The 26,059-nt window shown below is 33.4% G+C and overlaps 2 protein-coding genes across 3 annotated transcripts; one reads left to right on the top strand and one right to left on the bottom strand.

Moving 5' to 3' along the window:
* The first annotated feature begins 19,488 nt into the window (after positions 1-19,488).
* LOC139850502 (guanine nucleotide-binding protein subunit gamma 2-like) lies at positions 19,489-21,347 on the top strand. Its single transcript, XM_071840072.1, has 4 exons — positions 19,489-19,856; positions 20,041-20,093; positions 20,231-20,275; positions 21,096-21,347. Exons 1-4 carry the CDS (start codon positions 19,683-19,685, stop codon positions 21,181-21,183), a joined length of 360 nt encoding a protein of 119 aa, XP_071696173.1. The 5' UTR covers positions 19,489-19,682; the 3' UTR covers positions 21,184-21,347.
* Positions 21,348-21,673: 326 nt separating this feature from the next.
* Positions 21,674-24,467, bottom strand: LOC139850322 (uncharacterized). Of its 2 annotated transcripts, none has more exons than XM_071839907.1 (4): positions 24,358-24,467; positions 23,405-23,517; positions 23,061-23,275; positions 21,674-22,130 (listed from the first exon to the last, which is right to left on the bottom strand). In XM_071839907.1, exons 2-4 carry the CDS (start codon positions 23,492-23,494, stop codon positions 21,842-21,844), a joined length of 594 nt encoding a protein of 197 aa, XP_071696008.1. In that variant the 5' UTR covers positions 23,495-23,517; positions 24,358-24,467; the 3' UTR covers positions 21,674-21,841. The 2 variants fall into 2 exon arrangements, with proteins under 2 accessions (XP_071696008.1, XP_071696009.1); XM_071839908.1 differs by lacking the exon at positions 24,358-24,467 and adding an exon at positions 24,202-24,317.
* Positions 24,468-26,059: the final 1,592 nt, after the last annotated feature.

Genomic DNA, 26,059 nt, shown 5'->3' on the forward strand with positions numbered 1-26,059 from the left:
TTTTTTAATTCATTTACTATTCATGAATAGTAAATGAAAATAAATTAATTAATTTACTATTCACATGAAAGCGACATAATAGCAATTATTAATTATAAGTTACATAATATACCCCTGAAGTATTTAATAAATACGACTTTTTTTTAAAATTTACTTGGGGTGAAATTAATATTATGTTAAAGTTGAAGGGTGAAATTGAAATATAGAAGACGAAAATAATTTTTATTGGTAAAGGATTCCGTAGAAGGTGGGAAAGGACTTGGAAAATGGCTAAACGTGTTTATTTCAAATTAATTTAATATTTATCAAATTGCGACTTTAAGTACAGTAAGATTAAGATGGTTTACAATCATTAAATAGTTGTAGTTAAGCTAATATTCGTGAATTCCATTTGACATTTTGAATACGAAGCACAAGAAGTGGTGACAGATTAGGGTTGGTGTTCAGTTTAGTATTATACGGAAACTATGAAAGTAAAAAGTGAGGGAGTGCTGTCAATTTTTATGTCATTGTTTAGAAGTATATGTTTGATTCTTAAATATTATTATATTATTATATTCTATTTCAATATTATTATATTTTATTTCAATATTATTATAATTAAAAATATAGCGTTTTAGCGCTCCCCGGCAGCGGCGCCAAAAACTTGATGATGTAGCGTGAGGGTACGAAATAGTATTATTTTTACTAGGAAATACTACAAAATATGACACAAGTTTTATTAATTTACGGATGGGATATACCTAAACCTTGCTACAACACTATAGGCAGTGTACCTAATCGTAGAGTAGTGTAGTTTTTAGTAAGTCCGGTTCGTTCCACAGGGAGCTGGTGAAGTTAACGCTATATTATTAAGTTTATTTGTAAAAATATATATATAAATAAGTAGTAGTATTATTATAAAATGGGGGTTTTACCGTTTAATGACCGGTTTGTCGATTTTAAGCGTAAAAATAAATGACAAAAATTAAAGTGCGTAAAATAAATTGCGATAAATAAAATGACAGAAAATAAAATTGCGAGTAATAAAATGACAGTAAATAAAGATACGATGAGAAATATAATAAAAGAATTATGCTTATTTAAACTTCCGTAATCATGATGTTTGACGTGTTGATTTTAATTTATTACCATGGGTTAATTGTCCTTTGTCCTGGTTTATTTGATACATCTATCTGGTTTTTGTCCATAATAGTCCATCGGTCATAAATATAAAGTGCGAGTATCCTCGTCAAATTACCCTTATACCCGAAGTCAAATATTCCAACTGATTAAGGATTTAAACTGTGACGCAGTTATCACTTCTGTCAACAATTACACCAGTTATCACTGTATGTAATCCACCCCTGTTTTAATTAGTTTATGAATATTAATTCATCCACTTGATCAGAATGAATAATCAATTACCCAACCCAATTGATTAATTAAATGATTATAACAGATTCCATATGAACGTCACTAAATAGGACAACCATAATCATTATTAATTATTAGGTTAATTAATTTGAAGATAGGTTCGACAGACTCCAATGAGTTGTCACTCAATTAGACAATACCCCCCATCTATTAATAGTCAATAATCCAATTTTCACAAGTGTCGGTCTTTTGGCCAAACCTTAATTATGGTCCAAAGTTCAATAACCCAATTTTAGTAATTAGCCCAACATCATGAGTACTTCATTTTAAATAAGCATAATAACGACTTAGCTACGAGACATTAATGTAAAAAGGTTGAACATAACTTACAATGATTAAAAATAGCGTAGCGTTACACGGACAGAATTTCGACTTACACACTCAAACGATCTCTATCATAAATCTTATTATTATCATAATTTAAAATTAAAATTAAGATTATTGTTATATCTGATTACATTAACATTATGATAGAGAATTATAAATATAGATATTGATATTTGATATAGAAAAATAAGAAAAAAAGATAGAAAGAAAAAAAGATCGAAAAAATATCTTTTTCTCTTCATCGTTACATATCGTTCTTTTATAGGCGAAATTATAAATTGAATTTTCATTTACGACCCCTGAACTATGCTCAATTAACAACTTTTTATTATTTAATATTATTCTTATTATGATTTATTTAAATATTATATTTTATTCTTGTGCATAGTTGACTCGTAATTTTTACACCGTTGCGTCGAGCGCTGAAAGTTGGTTCATGCCCCGGTTCCGGATTTTCGAACGTCCTTGCGTACTATTTTATATCGTGTACTTTGCGTTTTGTAACTTGTACTCTTGTCATTTTTAGACGTTCTTCATCAATAATTTGAACCTTTTTGATTGTATCTTGTACTTTTGAGCTTTTTGGACCTTTGCGTCTTCAAATCTTCGTTTTCGCCTTTTGTCTTCGCACTTATTTAAAATAAACGAATATTACTTGAAAATGGAACAATTGCAACTAAAATCTTGTCTTTCTTGGGGAATTTTGCTATGAAATATATGTTCCTTTTTAGCCTTATCAACATTCGAAGAATGTTCCAAGAATGCCTTGGTTTATAAAAGGCTTTCGTTCGAAAGATGGGGGATATCACATTGGGAAATCCATAAGTTACGATGTATTTACTTTGACGCATATATTGCGGGGAACCCAAATGCTATTTTACGCAATGGGTTAAGAAATTATTTTGACTCAAAATATCCGAATATTGGACTTCGTGATTTAGAAAAAGCGGCTAACATGCAACATAAAGAAGCATGTTATGCTTACGGATTAGTAATGTTCGCTTCTCACCAAAGTGAGAACAAGAACATCGGGCTACAACTATTAAACAAAACGTTCCCACAAGTGACGGAGTCGGTAATTGGGGTAAGAAATGAGGTTTTTAGATTGTTACGGGACTATTGGACATTACGTAACCCTCGTCCCTTTGACGACGTTACAACACGCTGTCTTATCAACGGCTATAACGGTTATGTTCCACAAGACCAAGGATGGGAAGTAATCCTAGTAAAACCAGAATGCATGACTTGTTTCTGGACGTATGAATTACGTGTCTTTATTGCCTTTGCTGAACGACTTGTGTACTAGCTAGAATTATCTTCACAACCATCTTGTATCAAATTTATTGTGTGCTATATTTCATGCTATATGTAAAATAAGCGGTATTGTAAGTTTGTAAAATATTGTGTAAAAGTTTGAACGCGAAATATTATTATAATCAGTTTTTCATATAGAATTGTAGTAGTTGAATTGTATATTAGCTACTAAGTATGAACATAACGGGTAGGTACTACCCGAATTTAAACTTATAAAATGCTAATATGAAGAAAAAGCTTTTATAAATGAGTTCATATTATGCTACGAAATACTATTAACTACTCTTAATATTCTGTATGATTAACTTGTTCCATTTGACTATTTTGAAGGAAATGGCACCGACTACTCGACACACCGTGAATATGAATGAAGAGGAATTCCGTACTTTTCTAGCTTCAAACATAGCCGCAGTACAGGCTGCGCTACATACCAACAATAATCTTGGATCTAGCAGTACAGGAAATCGTGTAGGATGCACCTACAAAGAATTCACTGCCTGCAAACCTTTGGAATTTGATGGAACCGAAGGACCGATCGGATTGAAACGGTGGACCGAGAAGGTCGAATCGGTGTTTGCCATAAGTAAGTGCACTGAAGAGGACAAAGTGAAGTACGCTACGCATACCTTCACAGGTTCTGCGTTAACATGGTGGAATACCTATCTAGAACAAGTGGGACAAGACGATGCGTACGCACTACCGTGGTCAGCATTCAAGCACTTGATGAACGAGAAGTACCGTCCCAGAACCGAGGTCAATAAGCTCAAGACAGAACTTAGAGGGTTACGAACCCAAGGATTTGATATTACCACGTACGAAAGACGATTCACATAATTGTGCCTATTGTGTCCGGGAGCATTCGAAGATGAGGAAGAGAAGATCGACGAGTTTGTGAAAGGATTACCGGAAAGAATCCAAGAAGTTATAAGTTCACACGAGCCCGCCTCCATACAACAGGCATGTAGAATGGCTCACAAACTAGTGAACCAGATTGAAGAAAGAATTAAAGAACAGACTGCTGAAGAGGCCAATGTGAAGCAAGTCAAAAGAAAGTGGGAGGAAAATGGTGATAAGAATCACCAATACAACAACAACAGCAATTACAACAATAATCGCAACAATTATCCCAACAATCGCAACATCAATCGCAACTACAACAAACAGCTCAACAACAACAACAACAACAGCAACTATAACAATCATCCCAACAACAATAATAACCGCAACAACAACAACAATCAGAAGCAGCTATGCCAAAGGTGTGAAAAGTATCACTCGGGGTTCTGCACCAAATTTTGCAACAAGTGTAAAAGAAATGGTCATAGCGAGGCGAAGTGTGAGGTCTACGGACCAGGGGTTAATAGAACGAAAGGAATAAATGGTGTCGGAACGAGTAATGGCGGAGCAAGTAGTGTCGGAGCAAGTTATGCCAATGTAGTTTGTTATAAATGTGGAAAAACGGGCCACATTATTAGAAATTGCCCGAACCAGGAGAACACGAATGGAAAAGGCCGCGGAAGAGTTTTCAATATTAATGCGGCAGAGGCACAGGAAGACTCGGAGCTTGTTACGGGTACGTTTCTTATTGACAATAAATCTGCTTACATTTTATTTGATTCGGGTGCGGATAGAAGCTATATGAGTAGAGATTTTTGTGCTAAATTAAGTTGTCCATTGACGCCTTTGGATAGTAAATTTTTACTCGAATTAGCAAATGGTAAATTAATTTCAGCAGATAATATATGTCAGAATCGAGAAATTAAACTGGTTAGCGAAACATTTAAGATTGATTTAATACCAGTAGAGTTAGGGAGTTTTGATGTGATAATCGGTATGGACTGGTTGAAAGAAGTGAAAGCAGAGATCGTTTGTTACAAAAATGCAATTCGCATTATACGAGAAAAAGGAAAACCCTTAATGGTGTACGGAGAAAAGGGCAACACGAAGCTACATCTTATTAGTAATTTGAAGGCACAAAAACTAATAAGAAAAGGTTGCTATTCTGTTCTAGCACACGTCGAGAAAGTACAAACTGAAGAAAAGAGCATCAATGATGTTCCCATTGCAAAAGAATTTCCCGATATATTTCCGAAAGAATTACCGGGATTACCCCCACATCGATCCGTTGAATTTCAAATAGATCTTGTACCAGGAGCTGCACCAATAGCTCGTGCTCCTTACAGACTCGCACCCAGCGAGATGAAAGAACTGCAAAGCCAATTACAAGAACTTTTAGAGCGTGGTTTCATTCGACCAAGCACATCACCGTGGGGAGCTCCTGTTTTGTTTGTCAAGAAGAAAGATGGTACATTCAGGTTGTGTATCGACTACCGAGAGTTGAACAAACTTACCATCAAGAACCGCTACCCACTAGCGAGAATCGACGACTTATTTGATCAACTACAAGGCTCGTCTGTTTATTCAAAGATTGACTTACGTTCCGGGTATCATCAAATGCGGGTGAAAGAAGATGATATTCCAAAGACTGCTTTCAGAACACGTTACGGTCATTACGAGTTTATGGTCATGCCGTTTAGTTTAACTAATGCACCAGCTGTGTTCATGGACCTTATGAATCGAGTGTGTGGACCATACCTTGACAAGTTTGTCATTGTTTTCATTGATGACATACTTATTTACTCAAAGAATGACCAAGAACACGGTGAACATTTGAGAAAGGTGTTAGAAGTATTGAGGAAGGAAGAATTGTACGCTAAGTTTTCAAAGTGTGCATTTTGGTTGGAAGAAGTTCAATTCCTCGGTCACATAGTGAACAAAGAAGGTATTAAGGTGGATCCGGCAAAGATAGAAACTGTTGAAAAGTGGGAAACCCCGAAAACTCCGAAACACATACGCCAGTTTTTAGGACTAGCTGGTTACTACAGAAGGTTTATCCAAGACTTTTCCAGAATAGCAAAACCCTTGACTGCATTAACGCATAAAGGGAAGAAATTCGAATGGAATGATGAACAAGAGAAAGCGTTTCAGTTATTGAAGAAAAAGCAAACTACGGCACCTATATTGTCATTGCCTGAAGGGAATGATGATTTTGTGATTTATTGTGACGCATCAAAGCAAGGTCTCGGTTGTGTATTAATGCAATGAACGAAGGTGATTGCTTATGCGTCTAGACAATTGAAGATTCACGAACAAAATTATACGACGCATGATTTGGAATTAGGCGCGGTTGTTTTTGCATTAAAGACTTGGAGGCACTACTTATATGGGGTCAAAAGTATTATATATACCGACCACAAAAGTCTTCAACACATATTTAATCAGAAACAACTGAATATGAGGCAGCGTAGGTGGATTGAATTATTGAATGATTACGACTTTGAGATTCGTTACCACCCGGGGAAGGCAAATGTGGTAGCCGATGCCTTGAGCAGGAAGGACAGAGAACCCATTCGAGTAAAATCTATGAATATAATGATTCATAATAACCTTACTACTCAAATAAAGGAGGCACAACAAGGAGTTTTAAAAGAGGGAAATTTAAAGGATGAAATACCCAAAGGATCGGAGCAGCATCTTAATATTCGGGAAGACGGAACCCGGTATAGGGCTGAAAGGATTTGGGTACCAAAATTTGGAGATATGAGAGAAATGGTACTTAGAGAAGCTCATAAAACCAGATACTCAATACATCCTGGAACGGGGAAGATGTACAAGGATCTCAAGAAACATTTTTGGTGGCCGGGTATGAAAGCCGATGTTGCTAAATACGTAGGAGAATGTTTGACGTGTTCTAAGGTCAAAGCTGAGCATCAGAAACCATCAGGTCTACTTCAACAACCCGAAATCCCAGAATGGAAATGGGAAAACATTACCATGGATTTCATCACTAAATTACCAAGGACTGCAAGTGGTTTTGATACTATTTGGGTAATAGTTGATCGTCTCACCAAATCAGCACACTTCCTGCCAATAAGAGAAGATGACAAGATGGAGAAGTTAGCACGACTGTATTTGAAGGAAGTCGTCTCCAGACATGGAATACCAATCTCTATTATCTCTGATAGGGATGGCAGATTTATTTCAAGATTCTGGCAGACATTACAGCAAGCATTAGGAACTCGTCTAGACATGAGTACTGCCTATCATCCACAAACTGATGGGCAGAGCGAAAGGATGATACAAATGCTTGAAGACATGCTACGAGCATGTGTTATTGATTTCGGAAACAGTTGGGATCGACATCTACCGTTAGCAGAATTTTCCTACAACAACAGCTACCATTCAAGCATTGAGATGGCGCCGTTTGAAGCACTTTATGGTAGAAAGTGCAGGTCTTTGATTTGTTGGAGTGAAGTGGGGGATAGACAGATTACGGGTCCGGAGATTATACAAGAAACTACCGAGAAGATCATCCAAATTCAACAACGGTTGAAAACCCCCCAAAGTCGACAAAAGAGCTACGCTGACATTAAAAGAAAAGATATAGAATTTGAAATTGGAGAGATGGTCATGCTTAAAGTTGCACCTTGGAAAGGCGTTGTTCGATTTGGTAAACGAGGGAAATTAAATCCAAGGTATATTGGACCATTCAAGATTATTGATCGTGTCGGACCAGTAGCTTACCGACTTGAGTTACCTCAACAACTCGCGACTGTACATAACACTTTCCACGTCTCGAATTTGAAGAAATGTTTTGCTAAAGAAGATCTCACTATTCCGTTAGATGAAATCCAAATCAACGAAAAACTTCAATTCATCGAAGAACCCGTCGAAATAATGGATCGTGAGGTTAAAAGACTTAAGCAAAACAAGATACCAATTGTTAAGGTTCGATGAAATGCTCGTAGAGGACCCAAGTTCACCTGGGAGCGTGAAGATCAGATGAAGAAGAAATACCCGTATCTATTTCCAGAAGATTCGTCAACACCTTCAACAGTTTAAAATTTCGGGACAAAATTTATTTAACGGGTAGGTACTGTAGTGACCCGAACTTTTCCATTTTATATATATTAATTGAGATTGATATTTACATGATTAAATGTTTCCAACATGTTAAGCAATCAAACTTGTTAAGACATGATTAATTGAAATATGTTTCATATAGACAATTGACCACCCAAGTTGACCGGTGATTCACGAACGTTAAAACTTGTAAAAACTATATGATGACATATATATGGATATATATATATATAGTTAACATGATACTATGATAAGTAAACATATCATTAAGTATATTAACAATGAACTACATATGTAAAAACAAGACTACTAACTTAATGATTTTTAAATTAGACATATATGTAACGATTATCGTTGTAAAGACATTTAATGTATATATATCATATTAAGAGATATTCATACATGATAATAACATGATAATATAATAATTTAAAATCTCATTTGATATTATAAATATTGGGTTAACAATATTTAACAAGATCGTTAACCTAAAGGTTTCAAAACAACACTTACATGTAACGACTAACGATGACTTAACGACTCAGTTAAAATGTATATACATGTAGTGTTTTAATATGTATTTATACACATTTGAAAGACTTCAATACACTTATCAAAATACTTCTACTTAACAAAAATGCTTACAATTACATCCTCGTTCAGTTTCATCAACAATTCTACTCGTATGCACCCGTATTCGTACTCGTACAATACACAGCTTTTAGATGTATGTACTATTGGTATATACACTCCAACGATCAGCTCTTAGCAGCCCATGTGAGTCACCTAACACATGTGGGAACTATCATTTGGCAACTAGCATGAAATATCTCATAAAATTACAAAAATATGAGTAATCATTCATGACTTATTTATATGAAAACAAAATTACATATCCTTTATATCTAATCCATACACCAACGACCAAAAACACCTACAAACACTTTCATTCTTCAATTTTCTTCATCTAATTGATCTCTCTCAAGTTCTATCTTCAAGTTCTAAGTGTTCTTCATATATTCTACAAGTTCTAGTTACATAAAATCAAGAATACTTTCAAGTTTGCTAGCTCACTTCCAATCTTGTAAGGTGATCATCCAACCTCAAGAAATCTTTGTTTCTTACAGTAGGTTATCATTCTAATATAAGGTAATAATCATATTCAAACTTTGGTTCAATTTCTATAACTATAACAATCTTATTTCAAGTGATGATCTTACTTGAACTTGTTTTCGTGTCATGATTCTGCTTCAAGAAATTCGAGCCATCCAAGGATCCGTTGAAGCTAGATCCATTTTTCTCTTTTCCAGTAGGTTTATCCAAGGAACTTAAGGTAGTAATGATGTTCATAACATCATTCGATTCATACATATAAAGCTATCTTATTCGAAGGTTTAAACTTGTAATCACTAGAACATAGTTTAGTTAATTCAAAACTTGTTCGCAAACAAAAGTTAATCCTTCTAACTTGACTTTTAAAATCAACTAAACACATGTTCTATATCTATATGATATGCTAACTTAATGATTTAAAACCTGGAAACACGAAAAACACCGTAAAACCGGATTTACGCCGTCGTAGTAACACCGCGGGCTGTTTTGGGTTAGTTAATTAAAAACTATGATAAACTTTGATTTAAAAGTTGTTATTCTGAGAAAATGATTTTTATTATGAACATGAAACTATATCCAGAAATTATGGTTAAACTCAAAGTGGAAGTATGTTTTCTAAAATGGTCATCTAGACGTCGTTCTTTCGACTGAAATGACTATCTTTACAAAAACGACTTGTAACTTATTTTTTCGACTATAAACCTATACTTTTTCTGTTTAGATTCATAAAATAGAGTTCAATATGAAACCATAGCAATTTGATTCACTCAAAACGGATTTAAAATGAAGAAGTTATGGGTAAAACAAGATTGGATAATTTTTCTCATTTTAGCTACGTGAAAATTGGTAACAAATCTATTCCAACCATAACTTAATCAACTTGTATTGTATATTATGTAATCTTGAGATACCATAGACACGTATACAATGTTTCGACCTATCATGTCGACACATCTATATATATTTCGGAACAACCATAGACACTCTATATGTGAATGTTGGAGTTAGCTATACAGGGTTGAGGTTGATTCCAAAATATATATAGTTTGAGTTGTGATCAATACTGAGATACGTATACACTGGGTCGTGGATTGATTCAAGATAATATTTATCGATTTATTTCTGTACATCTAACTGTGGACAACTAGTTGTAGGTTACTAACGAGGACAGCTGACTTAATAAACTTAAAACATCAAAATATATTAAAAGTGTTGTAAATATGTTTTAAACATACTTTGATATATATGTATATATTGTTACAGGTTCGTGAATCAACCAGTGGCCAAGTCTTACTTCCTGACGAAGTAAAAATCTGTGAAAGTGAGTTATAGTCCCACTTTTAAAATCTAATATTTTTGGGATGAGAATACATGCAGGTTTTATAAATGATTTACAAAATAGACACAAGTACGTGAAACTACATTCTATGGTTGAATTATCGAAATCGAATATGTCCCTTTTTATTAAGTCTGGTAATCTAAGAATTAGGGAACAGACACCCTAATTGACGCGAATCCTAAAGATAGATCTATTGGGCCTAACAAACCCCATCCAAAGTACCGGATGCTTTAGTACTTCGAAATTTATATCATATCCGAAGGGTGTCCCGGAATGATGGGGATATTCTTATATATGCATCTTGTTAATATCGGTTACCAGGTATTCACCATATGAATGATTTTTATCTCTATGTATGGGATGTGTATTGAAATATGAAATCTTGTGGTCTATTATTATGATTTGATATATATAGGTTAAACCTATAACTCACTAACATTTTTGTTGAAGTTTTAAGCATGTTTATTCTCAGGTGATTATTAAGAGCTTCCGCTGTCGCATACTTAAATAAGGACGAGATTTGGAGTCCATGCTTGTATGATATTGTGTAAAAACTTCATTCAAGAAACTTATTTTGTTGTAACATATTTGTATTGTAAACCATTATGTAATGGTCGTGTGTAAACAGGATATTTTAGATTATCATTATTTGATAATCTACGTAAAGCTTTTTAAACCTTTATTGATGAAATAAAGGTTATGGTTTGTTTTAAAATGAATGCAGTCTTTGAAAAACGTCTCATATAGAGGTCAAAACCTCGCAACGAAATCAATTAATATGGAACGTTTTTAATCAATAAGAACGGGACATTTCAATTTCGGTCACTTGTCCATCAACCGACTCTTGGAAGACCTTTCGAACATCGTCAAGAAAATCCTTTTTTAGCCTTTTAAAGATGGCCTCAACCTTGGCCGTGAGTTCAACGTCCTCACTCGTACTTCCGTCATTGGTGTCGTGTCCATTTCTCATCTTCATTCTATAAAATGAAATAGATTAAACAACGAACGAAAAGTCATGACACACACACCTAAACACCTCACCGCCCCATCTCGCTCAACAATCGTCGTATATCGCTTGTTTGACACGATTTGAACCCGTAACAATGGTAGCTAATCATTGTTACGCGAGCACGTCGCATTAACTTGCTAGTACAACGTCTATTTCGCTTGATGATTGCTAACACAACACAAAACAATTAGCGCAAGGTTAGTTCACATAAACCTAAACACTAATCAACACCCTGTCCGACCCGTCTCCTACAAGTCCCGCATAAAACGCATACACAAATAAATCTAAGTCTAGGCACCTATCTTAAGTCGCCTAAATCCCTTAGACCATGCTCTGATACCACTTGAAACAACCCAACCCGTATTCCATACAATATATATATATATATATATATATATATATATATATATATATATATATATATATATATATATATATATATATATATATATATATATTTTTAAATATTTCACATTTACGCGCCAATAAAATATGTAAACCATTCCACAAGTTCCATTTAAAACGTATCACAATTTAAATCTTTACAAGGCACGAAGGCCATTAATTAAGTTTAATACAAGTTCGCCCCACTACAAATGATAGTTTATAATCCAAACGACACTTCGAGCATGGTTTGGGACTAAACTATCCAAAACGTTAGGCCAACTTCCAAAGCTAACAAATCCAAAAGCGTCCCCTAACAAACAAAGCGGGATCTCTAATCCAACAGAATGCCCTTACCCTTGTCCACTCCGGAGCCTATAAAAAGATAAACAACGAGAGGGTAAGCTAAAGCTTAGTGAATGCAATAATTACACATGCACATATATAACCCATCTATTTGCAATCACATTCATTAAATACCTCATACGAACTTGTAACTCAATTAGCATGTCATCGTACCCAAAACACTTAACAAGTCGTACGTTAACACCAAACCGCATTAGCATATACTCAACACAATGAATATTTATAAACAATATGCTAAATAATCGACAATCTCAATATGGTTAACCATAAACGCTATGGTGCTACCGGCTCGTGGTTCACTCCATACGCAATTGAGTCATACTCTTTTATAGTGCTACCGGCTCGTGGTTCACACTCGATGCTACCGGCTCGTGGTTCACATCTAGTTTATAGTGCTACCGGCTCGTGGTTCACACTCGATGCTACCGGTCCGTGGTTCACATCTTATCGCACACATGTTATGGCACTACCGGCTCGATGGTTCATACCATAACACCCACAAATAAACACGTCATATACACATACGTATAATTACTCCACTCACCTTATCGTCTTTGGTGAACTAGGGAATCAAGCTCGCAACCTTCAATGCAACGTACCTATTACATTAAGTACACCTTCAATACACAAACTAGTTGGACTAGACACCAACATTTAACACTTGAGCATTTAATGACCCAATTGCATTAAATGACTCATTTACACCAAAACCGCCTATTAATGGCCAAGACCCATTATAAATCCCTAAAAGCTAGTGATTATAGTCCAATATCAACAACTAACACCATCTAGGGTATTTTCATACCCATCTTGCCCAAACTAGGTCAACATTACCCATTTGACCCATTTTGACACTTAAACTTACAAATTTAGTCAAACTTAACCCATTTACAAATCTTTCAACATTTAACAAGTGTATTAGTGCCTAACAACACATTTAACACTTACAAATCTCAAACTACAAGACCAAGCCCTAGGTTATAGCTATTAGGGTTTTCCTTTCATCAATATAACCCAAATTCACCCATTTAACCCCCAAATGGTCATACAAGTCTCAAGTACACAAAACCCTAGCCATAAACCAATTAAAACTCAAAACATAGAGTTAAGACTTACCAATACAATCACAACGTAGCTAGAGATGTAGGGAACAACTTTAAAACTCGGACTTGGGTGGGATTTGGTCTTCTTCTTCTTCAAGTGAGCTCTCTCTCACTAAACCCTAACTCTCTCTCTAAAATTGAATGGGATGTAGTTGAAAATGTATTAAATGAGTTATGATAACCCTTGTATCAGTTTTCTAGATCCAAAACTGTCCATAAGTGAAAAGACCAAAACACCCCCAAAAGATGCCATTTAATTGGGTCAAAAATGTCAAACAGCGACATCTGTCGCATTACGCGACACCCAAACGCGACATACACTACTCAAACGCGATAAAGGGGACAGGTCGGCAATATTGAAGCTATCACGTTCCAGCCAGCTTTGTCGCGTATCGCGACAGACCAGAACGCGATGGAACCTCCCAAAACGCGACAGGATGCCTGATCAAACCATTTTCTACATTTTCAAACAATTAAACTATAAACATTCGTTTGCGGTCTATATTAAATGTCTACAAGGTAAAATACGTACCTTTAGACCACGTATAAGGAAAACGGGATGTTACACGGATCTAGAATTGATAGTCACTGGTGTCACCGATTAAAGCCTCAAAAGAATTCTACTAAATGTCTTATTTCAATTGTGTCACTCAAAAACGTGTACACTATCCAGTGGTGTCACCAGTTAAAAACTCAAAAAAAATTCATTACATCGCATATTTCAGTGGTATCCCGTGCAACCACTCAGACTATAGTAGATCCGCCCCCGAGTTAGGTGCAAGATGTAATTCTATCTTCTATGGGAAAAAACAATCTATAACCTATAATAAATTGTATGCATTTGCCACGTGGCTACCTATCCTATAGCCTACAGCCTATTCTAAAACTTTTGCTGAGAACCTGCCATCTGTCCAATTTCACCCCAAAATTAACTGGTGAATTAAAAATTAATAACCCGTCTCCTTCATATTCTACTCCCCAAACCGTTCCCTCTCTCTCTCTCTTCCAAAATGAAAACCACCAAATCCTTTTCACCGTCGATTATGCCTTCATTCAGCGGTATTAGTTGACGTAACTACCACCATTTAATCCGTAACCTTATTCTCTACAAAACCATATAAATAATATATATTAACGACAGATTCTCGAAACCGCCGGAAACATCTCCGGTGACGGGCATGACGAGGAAGACGACGACATCGCCAGTCTAAAATCGCCGCCATGTTCATCATCTTAAAACATCGGCCGTGAGGTATCTTTGTAGTTTGATTTCGATTTGTTATATGATGAGTTGATTGGTAGATTAATTAAGGATTTTGGTTTTCATCAAAGTTTCTCCTTTGAATCGGTCAAATTATCATGTATTACTACTCATAAATTAAGCTATTTTATTTCTCCTTTGATTTTGTTTGCATTACTTTAATTTCTTACGATTGATCTGTGATATTTTAATTTTTAGACAATTTTTGACTTGCGTTGAACTATGACCATAAGGTTTAAACTTAATTTCACGATCATTAAATATTACTGGGATTTATTGAAATTTCAACCTTTACGCTTCATCATCTTATTTGAGTTGTTTGACCGGTTTGACTAAGTTAAAGTTTGAGCATTATGATTTTATTACTCAAACTAGGTAATAATTATGAGTTAAATTTCGATCTGAAAGGTTAAATTGCGAGAATGGACAAGTTAAATTTGGATATTTGTGTTTGGTTTATCGTTGTGTATGAATTCTGTTAGTGTAGTATAACTTTGGAGGTGACATCACTTCAAATTTTAAAACTTTCATACGAAACCCTAATTGCTAATTATGATATATTCCTTAATAAGGTGGGACATTGATTAATTATTTTGTTTGTAGAAAGGCTAATAGAGCTTGCAACAATTTCACTGACGATACATCTTTTAGAAGTAAAACTCATGGTGGCCTTCTGGTTTGGTTTCTCACAGACCATGGTGGTAATAAAGTGATATCCTTTGTATCATTATGTTTTATCTATGATATGTCTTTGTGTGTGTATGGTTATATAAATATAAATATGTGTTGATCATGAATGGGCTTGATAAACTTGGTATCATTTTAGAATTTTATAAACAGAATTTATCTATCATATCACTCCATGTGTTGATCTGGACTAGCAGCATTATGAGCATGGTTTGTTAAGTTAGGTCATCGTGAAATATAGGTCATGGCTGAATTTAGCTTTTTGTTTCCGGGTTGATCGCACTTGACCTCAAACAACTATTGTAATACTTTTCATATTGCTACTAATTTTATCCATGAACATATTGTCAATGTTCGGTTGAAAATTTAGTGGTCCTTTTCTGGGCGTGCCACGATTTCTTTAACTAATGAAGATGATCATAAATCTCCCACCGTAAGCATTTATTTATGTTACATAGCAATAGATTTCATATTTGCACATGACGATGAATCGCATGTCTAACTAATGAAGCTCTTTTTTGTCCATTTCAAGTGAAAGATATTTGATTTTTAAGAACTCAAAAGAAGTTCTATATCATTTTTTTTATCTTTGTAAACTTGAAAACGCCATATTTCAGTGGGTCAGAGCCAAGCCAAGAGCTGCAAAGATACATTTAATACCTTGCCATCTCAATTGTTGGGTTAAATTTACCATCTCAGTCATAAATCCTAATTATTAGAAGGAATTAGTTATGTTGTTAATATATTGAGAGTTGTAAATTGATTGATAAAAAATGTTAATAAATTACTTGCATGACTTTCTATTGCTTAGTTGATAGTGATCTTGGATGTGGATGAGTCTGCTGCTAAATTTGCTGCAATGGAAGACGTTTTCGTAGTCAAATATTTTGGACTACAAGATGTATTGCAGATTGTCAAAATTGTCAAAGGTACTTTTTCTCAACGTAACTTAAATTCCATTTTATTTATATTTACTATTTTATTTTCTTATGTTTTTCACTTTCATTTTTGATTTGTTATTTGAGATCTAATTTTGTGGGTAAGTATCTTATAAATATTCCTCATGTAATCCATCTATGAAGTTACTTTAATATATATGAATACCATTAATTGGTAGTAGTATATATTGGTATGTGCATTTTGTGAATGTGGTCTGAACACTTGCCATTGGCACCGGTTGAGGGATGTCTTACTGTGTTTCAGCCAGTTTGCAGCTTACCACTTGGTTATCATGAGGTGAGTTTATACTTTAATTTTGGTTTCGGTTGTAGCTAATGTATGTGTTGAACTTGAGATCATGGGCTCAAAAGCGTTTAGAATGGGCTAAATTTTAACTTATGGATTATTATTTTTTTAAGTTAAAATGTGAGTTTAAATATAAATTTTGCAACTTGGTGCCACTCAAAAAATACATTATTATATTTAGGACATTTGAAGGTTAATATTATAAATGTGAATCTTGAAATTAGGTTAGTCAAAACAACTTAAACTGAGAATATTATAAACAAATTAAGTTAGACATGATTATTTTTGTTATTGTACTATACGTACTCTGAATCAAATCTTTAGACATGATCAAATCTTTAGACCACGAATCATATTTTATGTAAATGTGGTCTATGACCCATTTACTTGTGAATTAATAAATATAGGCTTATGTATTTATCTTAAGTTGGTCAAGTGAAAACAATTGACAAGTATGGAAATTTGGTATAAAGGTTCTGAGATGCTTAACAACTACAATATGCTTCAATCATTAAAGCTCCTAATTTGCTCTATATATTGACTAATTGTTATGACAACAAATTTTTGTGCATTTGTTTTGTGACCCATTTACTTGTGAATTAGTCATTGTAGGCTTGACCATTTAACTCAAATGGGTCAATTAAATAAAAATTAGTAAAAATTAGCAAACAAGGTTACTGCCCATAGAGATTTGCATTCTCCGTAAAAAAAAAAATTGTACATATGGGCTACTAAATTACTCTACTTATATTGTTGAAATGTTATCAAGCGTACGGTTTAATCGAACTAACTATGATGACTTCATAAAGTTTCTATAATAACAAAGTAAATATGGCTACAAATGAAGGTGCGAGTTACTATTGCTTACAACCAGGTATATAATGAGCAGGTTATAATTACTACTATTCCACGAATGTTAATTGTTCCATCCGATACGAGAATTTCATTCAGATTTCAGAGACGACAGTACCCAATATCTGTTTGCTTCGCAATGACAATAAATAAAAGTCAAGGCCAGCCTCACGCATGTTGGTTTATTCCTTCCAAAGCATTTTATAGTCACGGTGAGCTTTATGGAACTATCAAGAGTTACATCGAAAAAGGACTAAAGGTCCTCATTTTAAACAAGGATAATGAAATATCAAAGACTACTAAGAATGTAGACTACAAGGAGGTAAGAGGTTCTACAACACATATAGAAACTGGTTCGATCAATCATGCTAATTTATTATTTATTTCACTAAACTAATTATGCTATGAACTTTGAAACAACTACCACTAATATTTCCTAATATTTAATTTCATGTAATTCTATGTAGGTGAAGAATTATTGCTCTTCTTTGAAATGACATATTCTGCTATTGATTTCGGGAGTAACGTTAGTGACAACGTTTACATGAATAATTTTCAATGTACCTGCTATTTATTTAACGTTTAATTGTCAATGTACCTTTAATTGTCCATAGGAAAACATTTACATGAATAACATTGATATTTTTTTTTATCACTAACGATGTTTATGAAACATACGTTACTAAATATATTGTAAGTTATTGATAATAATTTTAAATCAACCGTGCAACGCACGGGCTATTAAGGCTAGTTATATTATATTATATATATTAAGTTAAATGTACACTAACAATTCAATATATAATACATCTCTCAAATTCAAGCCTACGGCGAAAATTAAAAACGTAGATCTGTTAGGATTCATCTCGTGAATCTATCTGCAAAGTTTCAAATTCTAACTATTAGATTTGAGCTCGAATTCGTAAGTCAAATATTTGAGGGAAAAATCAACACTTTCTTCATAACTCAAATTCATAATTTATATGATGTTTCAGGTTGTAATGACGATTGACGAACAATAGATGCAACATTTTAATCAATTTTCATGTTGAAATCATCATCTAAAACGCCTTGGATTGATTAATTGAATTCATGTTCATCGTTCATCATAGCGAGCTTTTGTTTTTGCTCTGGTTCTCTGGATTCTATTCTATTGAAAGTTCTCTCCAAATCCTCTCACTATATTATATATATTATATTATATTATATTTACATTTATTACAACGTACATTTTGTTGTAAGATACTCCTGGTAGAGTACTTGTTTTAAGTTGTTTTAAGTTAAAGCATGTGTTATTTGTCTGTGGGCTATTAATATGTGACGAAGGAAGTAATATTTAAAAGTATATTGATGTAAATCACACTTTTATAACATTTTAATTATAGAATACGTCACTTTTGAGATTCATTTTTTATTAAACATTTCACCTGTCAATAGCAAATCTTGAATTCGTAAACAAAAATTAGTATTATTTTTTGCTACCAGCCACCTTGAATCTTGGATCCGCCACTGGTTGATGGTAAGGTGGTTCAAATCCTCATATGGTTCATTTCTTCGATTTACATGGGCTACTTCTTTTAATTTCCACAATCCAATTAAACAAAGATTCACCATATATAAACACTTATATCAAAATTAAATAAAGTAAGTCAGTATAGAAACCTATCGAGCCTTTGTCTGAGTGGTAAGAAAACTTTGTGAAATTCCTATGGAGTCCCGAATTCGAATCCGGGTAGAGGCAGGATTTTGTGGAATTTCTTGCGGAGGTCTCGGATCCGAATCCCAGACGGGTTTTCCCTACCCGGTTGCCTATGGGTACGGATGGGTTTCCTCCGTAGTGTGTACGTGAGTGACAAATGATCGCGAAGATGGTAGATTTTCCTCTAAGTGATGCCAAAACTGCCGGTAAAAAAAAATCACTGTACAAAAGAAACATGTATATTAGTAGTATTATTTAATTAATTCAACCGAATTGAAGTTTTAAAATATAATAGACTTAAATATAATAGTTTAACTCTACTTAAACTATACATAAATCATTTGAAATTAATTTCTACTTTATTAATTAATTAGTGGATATTTTGTGTTCATGCATTCACACAAAGTAGAGTTAGTTACCAGTTAGACACCCACTTGAACTCGTATTGGAGACCATGCTTCTTCACGCACACCTAAGCCCCCCCACCTCATCATGTTGACCAATCAGTAGAAAAAGTCGATGGGTTTATGTGCACCTTCCTCCCTCCCTTTATTTATTATTCTTTCCACCTTTATTCATTCATCAGCATCACAATCCATCCTTCATTTTTTTTATCAATTAAATTTACTTAAATTAATCTTCTAATGGATTCATCTAATGGCAATCAACATTCACAATCTAGATCAACAACACCAACACCTCCATCACAATCCGATATTAATCCAACTTCTTCCGCTCTCGGATCTTCTACCTTCATCGGAAAACATCGTTTGGCTGCTATTATATCTCAACAAAATCAACAAATCCAATTTATTCAGGTAATTTAATTAATTCATTCGATTACACCGCCAAATTTGATATTAAACTTACTTATAACCACTTACGAGCTTATATTAACTCAAGTGTGTAAGTTATGAAGATTAATCTAGCTAAACAACCTCTTTAGTTGGATTAATTATTTGAATTAACGCTTACTTACTGTTTTAAGAACGTGATTTTCAGGAAGAGCTGGATCAACTGGAAACGCTTGGCGAATCATCACTTGTTTGTGAACAGTAAGTGAATTAAAATTAATTTATTAATTTATATTTAACAGTATTATTTTATTATGATTACATACTCAGTTTATTTAGTTTGATTTGCGAATTTAATGAGAATGTGTTTGGTGTGTGGTGCACAAATAAATATGCAGGCTGATTTCAAGTGTTGAATCAAGTACAGATGCTCTGCTTCCGGTGTAAGAAGTCTTATTAAATCTTCAATATCTACTCATTTGTCATTTCTTTTACTTTGTTTTTTTCCTGCTACATATGTTTTAAAATTAAATAATTTTAATGTTTAGTTACTACTCATAATAAATATGCAAAAAAATGTATGCCTAATTATTGTACATGCTTAATGAAATGATTGTAAGACCACTCTTAACCATGACGTTATGTCATGGTATCACGGAATGCCACGTCAGCGCCACGTCATCATCTTCTTCCCATCACTAACCAAAGACTAACTGCTAACAACCATGACGTACCCATTACACACTTCCTCACACCCACTAAATTAATTAATTATTTACGGGTACAAGTATTAAGTCAAAATGTACAATAAATGAATGCATTTGTTCCGTGATCCATAATGTCATCCCATGAAAAAGCGCAGCACGGGTCTTTCAAGCACACACCAATGACGGGTTGCTAATATTGGTGTCTTCCAAGCACGGATTCAACGGCGGGAGTAAGACGGAACGGATACTAGCGGTCTAAATTGGAATAGATGTTAATTTAATATAAAATTTACTAACCGACAGCTAAAGGACTTATAGCTTAGCCCTTAGGCATATACCAGAGTGTCTTAGTTGCTTACCAAAAATAGCAAATCAAACTTTGGTTCTGTATTTCTATTAGTGGATATAACATGAAAAAAAAAAAAAGGTTTCTAACATTTTTCTTGTATTTTCTGGATTAGATTTCTTTTTCATTGATTTTTCTTGTAAGAGATTTGATATATATATATATATATTGTTACTGTTTATTTATGATATGAAATATGAATATGAACAGGACAAGAGGACCAGCTGATCCTGGATGGGATAGATGGTTTCAAAGAGCGAATCATTCTTCTTCACGAAATCGCAAACGTTGGATATGATAAGGATTGTTTATATCTCCTTTCAGTCTGTATTTCTACATTCCCTTTCTAAATTTGTATATCTTTTCAAAGTTTGTATAGTTAAATCCGAAAAATCGTTTATTTTGGATTTGCTTGACAAACAGATATTGTACGGACTTTATTTTGTTCGTATTGGCATGTAACAGTGATTCTTTGTTAATTTTTTTCTCATCTTCTAAGCATTCAACTAATACAACAAGTAGTTTGAGACCATCATGCATTAGCACATGCTAAAGAAATAAAGATTAACAATGATTAAAGTGGTAATACATGTGTCAATTTTGACACATTTACTTCTGCTACGGGTCAATGGGCCTAAGAATAAAAAAGCTTAGCTAAATGAAACAGAACAAATAGGTAGATGGAGTACTCCACTTACAAAGCATGACATGATGTTATAAGTAGGCAATCTGATCTGCTTTCTTATTATTCATACATGCAATATCAGCTAGATTTAGCAGATAAAACATGATATATATAACTTTATTATAAACAAGTTCTTTATCAATAAATACGATAAAAATCAGTATTTACACTGTTCGATTCATTCAGACCACCATACGTGCAATTAAATAATATAAACTTCAGTTCGAATGCATAAAAACGAAAACCAAATTGCAAAAGCCAAACCAGACTATCAAGCACTACCCTTAATGACACCATCAGCATTATGTTCAGTAGTGATGACATCACCACCAGCGCCTTTAACATCATCAAAGTAGTCTTCCCTTGCGTTATCAGCCAACATGAGTGAAACCAACCAAAAAAGAGCTGCGTCAAGCGCTAAAAACGCACCGCCACCAAGAAGTCCGGTTTTGGCTGTAGGGCAAGTTGTTTCAAGGTTGTAATGGACGTTGCTGATAATGTGTTTGTGCTCGGTAATTGTTGGCCATAAGAGCATTGCGGCTGCCAGTCCAGTCGAACCCCTGTGTCATTCAGAACATAGATCAGTTAAAATTGTCTATATGTCCATAGTCAAACTTTGATAATGAATTCAAGATTGAAAAAGACGCGAGACGGAGACGAGTATGTCTAGACCTTGGAAGGTCGAGTAGGTCAAAACGGGGTCGAAACGGATGTTGACTAACGTTGCCTGTTAAAGTAAAACTTATTATATATAAATATTTTACAAATAAATGATTCCCAAATAAGATGATGTGGTGTTATTTTAAATAATATATAGGTTTTTTAAAATGTTACCTATAATTAGTGTATTTATTAATTTATCTTAAAGAGATACCATGTAAGTCGGTGTTTTTCCCAATTAATTTTAAATGGGCTTGGGATTTTCGTTTACAATAGAACAAGGCCAAACAAAAAAGTCAACTTTTGACAGACGTTGGCCAACGTTTCCTAACTTTTAGCGTTGACCGACTAATTAGATGTTTTGGGCCAAACGGGACGGGCTAGTCCCCAAACCGCTGCAACGGTCTCCGGAACCGCCATTTGCAATCATGGATAATGTTACAAGTACTTGAAGATTTTAAACAAGTTAAACATACAAGATGATTTTTAAACCGTGAATGTATGCTAGTTGATCTATGTTTGAACTATAAAGCATACAACTCTTACAAAATTACCATAAACAGAAACAAATCAACAATTTAAAAAGTTCGAATTATTTCCATAAATGCAAAAAGTGGCCAAACTTTCTTACCTCTATAAAATTTTCCCTAATTTTTCAAACAAATTGCAACATTACCTTTCGGTGAGATTCCTATACGTATCTTATCGACAATGATATTGGTATACAAGTTCAACATGTTATCAAGTACTTTTTTAATTTATTAAAATAACAGTGCAACAATTCTCAAAGCAAACTGCATGATTATATTTATGCAAAGATGTGTACTTACAAAGCAATAAGGAAGAATACGAAGAAACTGGTGCTTTGGAACAACGCGGGCCATGGAATAGACTTTCCTTTGTAGGGATAAAATAACGATAATCCGCCAGCTAAAGTAGACGCTGCCAAAAACCCGAACGACAAATACCCCAAAACAACCGTTGGATCAGCTGGATACTTGCAGATAACGACATCCTTGCCGGTGATCGGGGTTCCAGACGCAGGCTGCAAATCCAAAAAATAATAATAAAAAAAAAATAAGCTCAAGGAATTCATTAAGCATGAGAATAAACAAAAAACTATATTATAAGTGCCGTGCTAATAGCCGGCTGAAAAGAGATTAGTGAATGATACCTTCTTGTTTTCAGCAATAACGCCGAACACGAAGGATAAAACACCCAGAGTCCCGACTATCAAAGACATTTGTTTGGTAGTGACCGCCATTGCACCTTACAGATTCTAATTTACTGCATACAAAAATCACATAATAGTTTAACCAATAAACCCCACGAATAAAATTCGAGAAACAAGAGCATATATATTTCGATAAAGGGACAAGCTCTCTAATTATTATATGCATTTGACTTGAGGAAATCACAATGTAACGATGATAAAATTTAAGAACGCACAAGATTATATCAAGTAGCAATCAACATACACACAGATTATGATACATGTTAATTCAGAAGCACTCGAGTTAAGTCTCTAAAAGCATCCAGTTCATACACCTAAAACTGATAATAGAAACCATAGATATTAGAGAATCTTGATGCAGAGGGTGATTTTTCATATTATATTATATATTACTATTAAACCTCAATTACATATATTCAATTTTCAATTATCCCCAAATAACAACATAACAAAAATTCATGATTGTGGTTAACCAAGACGCATAATGATCATTAAAAATTAACAATTTTGCAATAAAGTGTACAAATTGAACCGTTTCCGAGGTAAAAGTTATCCCTTTTGACATACAAATTTGAGTGAAGGTTCTAGGATTTCAAGAATATCATCTAAACAAAATTAAAAAAGCTTAAACTTTTTCCAATTTCAAGGTAAAATTGAGCTAATTTAACATCCAAAACCAAGATCTAAATGAGCTTCTGTTTGATAAAAATTCAAGATCCAAACATCAAGAGCCTTACCAAACTACAATTGAGTGATAAATAACAAAACCCAGAACGTACACATACAATAAATATTGTCTCTATATCTATATCTATAATCTATCTTAATTCTTAATCAATAATAAATCTACAATCTACAAATAAAATTTAAAATAAAGGAAAATAACTATCTACCTGTGAAAACCGGAGGGATAAGGGGAACGGAATCAGAGAGTGGGGTAAAGATAAACTTAAAAGTAAAACCAGAATTTGGAAGGAATCTGTTAAATGAGGTGATTATATAGTCAACGATTTATATTTATTATAATCATCATCATACGATATATATATATATATATATATTAGAAGCCCATGAAGTTATTTTTAAATTTTAAATTATTACTCCGTAATAAAAAAGGAGTCCAACATTGTACGTCACGGGACATTTTTATTTTTATTTTATTTATTTAAAAGAAGTAAAAAAACACTAACAGTCCATTTGAGTTAAATGATTCATAATCTACCTTCATTCTGAATAACGATAAGTTGTTTTATAATTATTTTTCATGAGCAATGTTAATAATATAAAATTACTTTATTAATCTTTACATAAATAAAAACTTGAATATATATGTTTTAATAATAATTTTGATATAATATAAAGATGATATTACATAAATTTATCTGCTTAATAGTTAAGAAAGTACTTCAGCTTTGAATTATTCAAACAATGAATATTTGAACTACTTAACATAATTTGTCATTCAAATGTCATAAATAAACATGTTAGATGCTGAATGGTTCAGCATTCAAGTCCAGTGGTGTAACCATGAATTTATTTCACCGGGGGCAAAAAAAATTAAAAGCGTAGCAAATTTTTTTGGCAAAATATAGAGGCTTTTGAGCAAAATCGAAGACTTTTAGGCAAAATATGACGGCTTTGGAACAAAATATGAAGACTTTTTGGACAAAAAAAATTCACTAGGATTAAAATGAAGAAATCCAAAAATTTTACATTAAAAATTACTAATTCACTGGTGACAGTTGCCCCCTCCTGTTCCTTACTACTTTCGTTACACTATTCATTAATTTGCACACCCTTAATTTTATAATATCATTTACTATACTATTCTTTAAGTTTATGATTTACATATCAGTCTTTTAAATTCATTCGTACATTAAATCACATCAACAATAACAACAAAATTCAATCCTACAAAAGTGGAGTATAAAGAGGTAAGACGTAGCCAATCTTCTTCTTTTCTAGAATAAAGATAAGTCATTTTTCACCGAGAGTGAAACACCCCGAGAGTAAAAAAAAAAGTCCTCTATTTCAATGTTATAAGGATAGAAAAATTGCTTCCAAAACAAACTCCAGATAATAAAAACATTAGCTCATTATTATTCTTATTAATTCTTGAAAATAAATAAGTATTTGAATCAACTTAAAAAGTAATATCAATCAATAAAATGGAATAGAAAGAGTATTTTTTAGTAGTTTTTTCTGTTGAAAATCTCAGTGTTAGCACATCCACAAATATATAATTCTACATTCACCCCATTTTGTATAGATAGTAAATATGTCAATATCTTATTTTAGTTAAATATAAGTATATTCAAATAAAAGTTATTTTACTAAACTTAATTAAATCAATAATCACTTTAACTTAATTTTTGAAAAAAAAATCATTATGTTTATGATGAGCAGTTAACATAAAACAATGTTAAATGAACTTTTTAAAGACATAAAACAATGTTAAATGAACTTTTTAAAGGGCTGTAATTGAGAAGTAAATTAATACAAAAACGATTATACACTTTGTTGATCGATGATACTTTTTAAAAAGTAGTTTATTAATATACAATGTACAAAAAATATCGAATTTTTTAAAGGTGG

This window comes from Rutidosis leptorrhynchoides, chromosome 5 (genome assembly GCF_046630445.1).
Source record: "Rutidosis leptorrhynchoides isolate AG116_Rl617_1_P2 chromosome 5, CSIRO_AGI_Rlap_v1, whole genome shotgun sequence".
Lineage (NCBI taxonomy): Eukaryota > Viridiplantae > Streptophyta > Magnoliopsida > Asterales > Asteraceae > Rutidosis > Rutidosis leptorrhynchoides.

What these genes read in the sequence shown, in the direction of transcription:
- LOC139850322 (XM_071839907.1), bottom strand. Translation starts at nt 23,494, where the DNA reads ATGGCGGTCACTACCAAACAAATGTCTTTGATAGTCGGGACTCTGGGT. An exon ending in TTATTGCTGAAAACAAGAAG is followed by an intron (nt 23,276 to 23,404) that starts GTATCATTCACT and finishes TTGGATTTGCAG; the next exon opens with CCTGCGTCTGGAACCCCGAT. An exon ending in GTATTCTTCCTTATTGCTTT is followed by an intron (nt 22,131 to 23,060) that starts GTAAGTACACAT and finishes TGAATGACACAG; the next exon opens with GGGTTCGACTGGACTGGCAG.
- LOC139850502 (XM_071840072.1), top strand. Translation starts at nt 19,683, where the DNA reads ATGGATTCATCTAATGGCAATCAACATTCACAATCTAGATCAACAACA. An exon ending in AACAAATCCAATTTATTCAG is followed by an intron (nt 19,857 to 20,040) that starts GTAATTTAATTA and finishes CGTGATTTTCAG; the next exon opens with GAAGAGCTGGATCAACTGGA. An exon ending in TCATCACTTGTTTGTGAACA is followed by an intron (nt 20,094 to 20,230) that starts GTAAGTGAATTA and finishes ATAAATATGCAG; the next exon opens with GCTGATTTCAAGTGTTGAAT.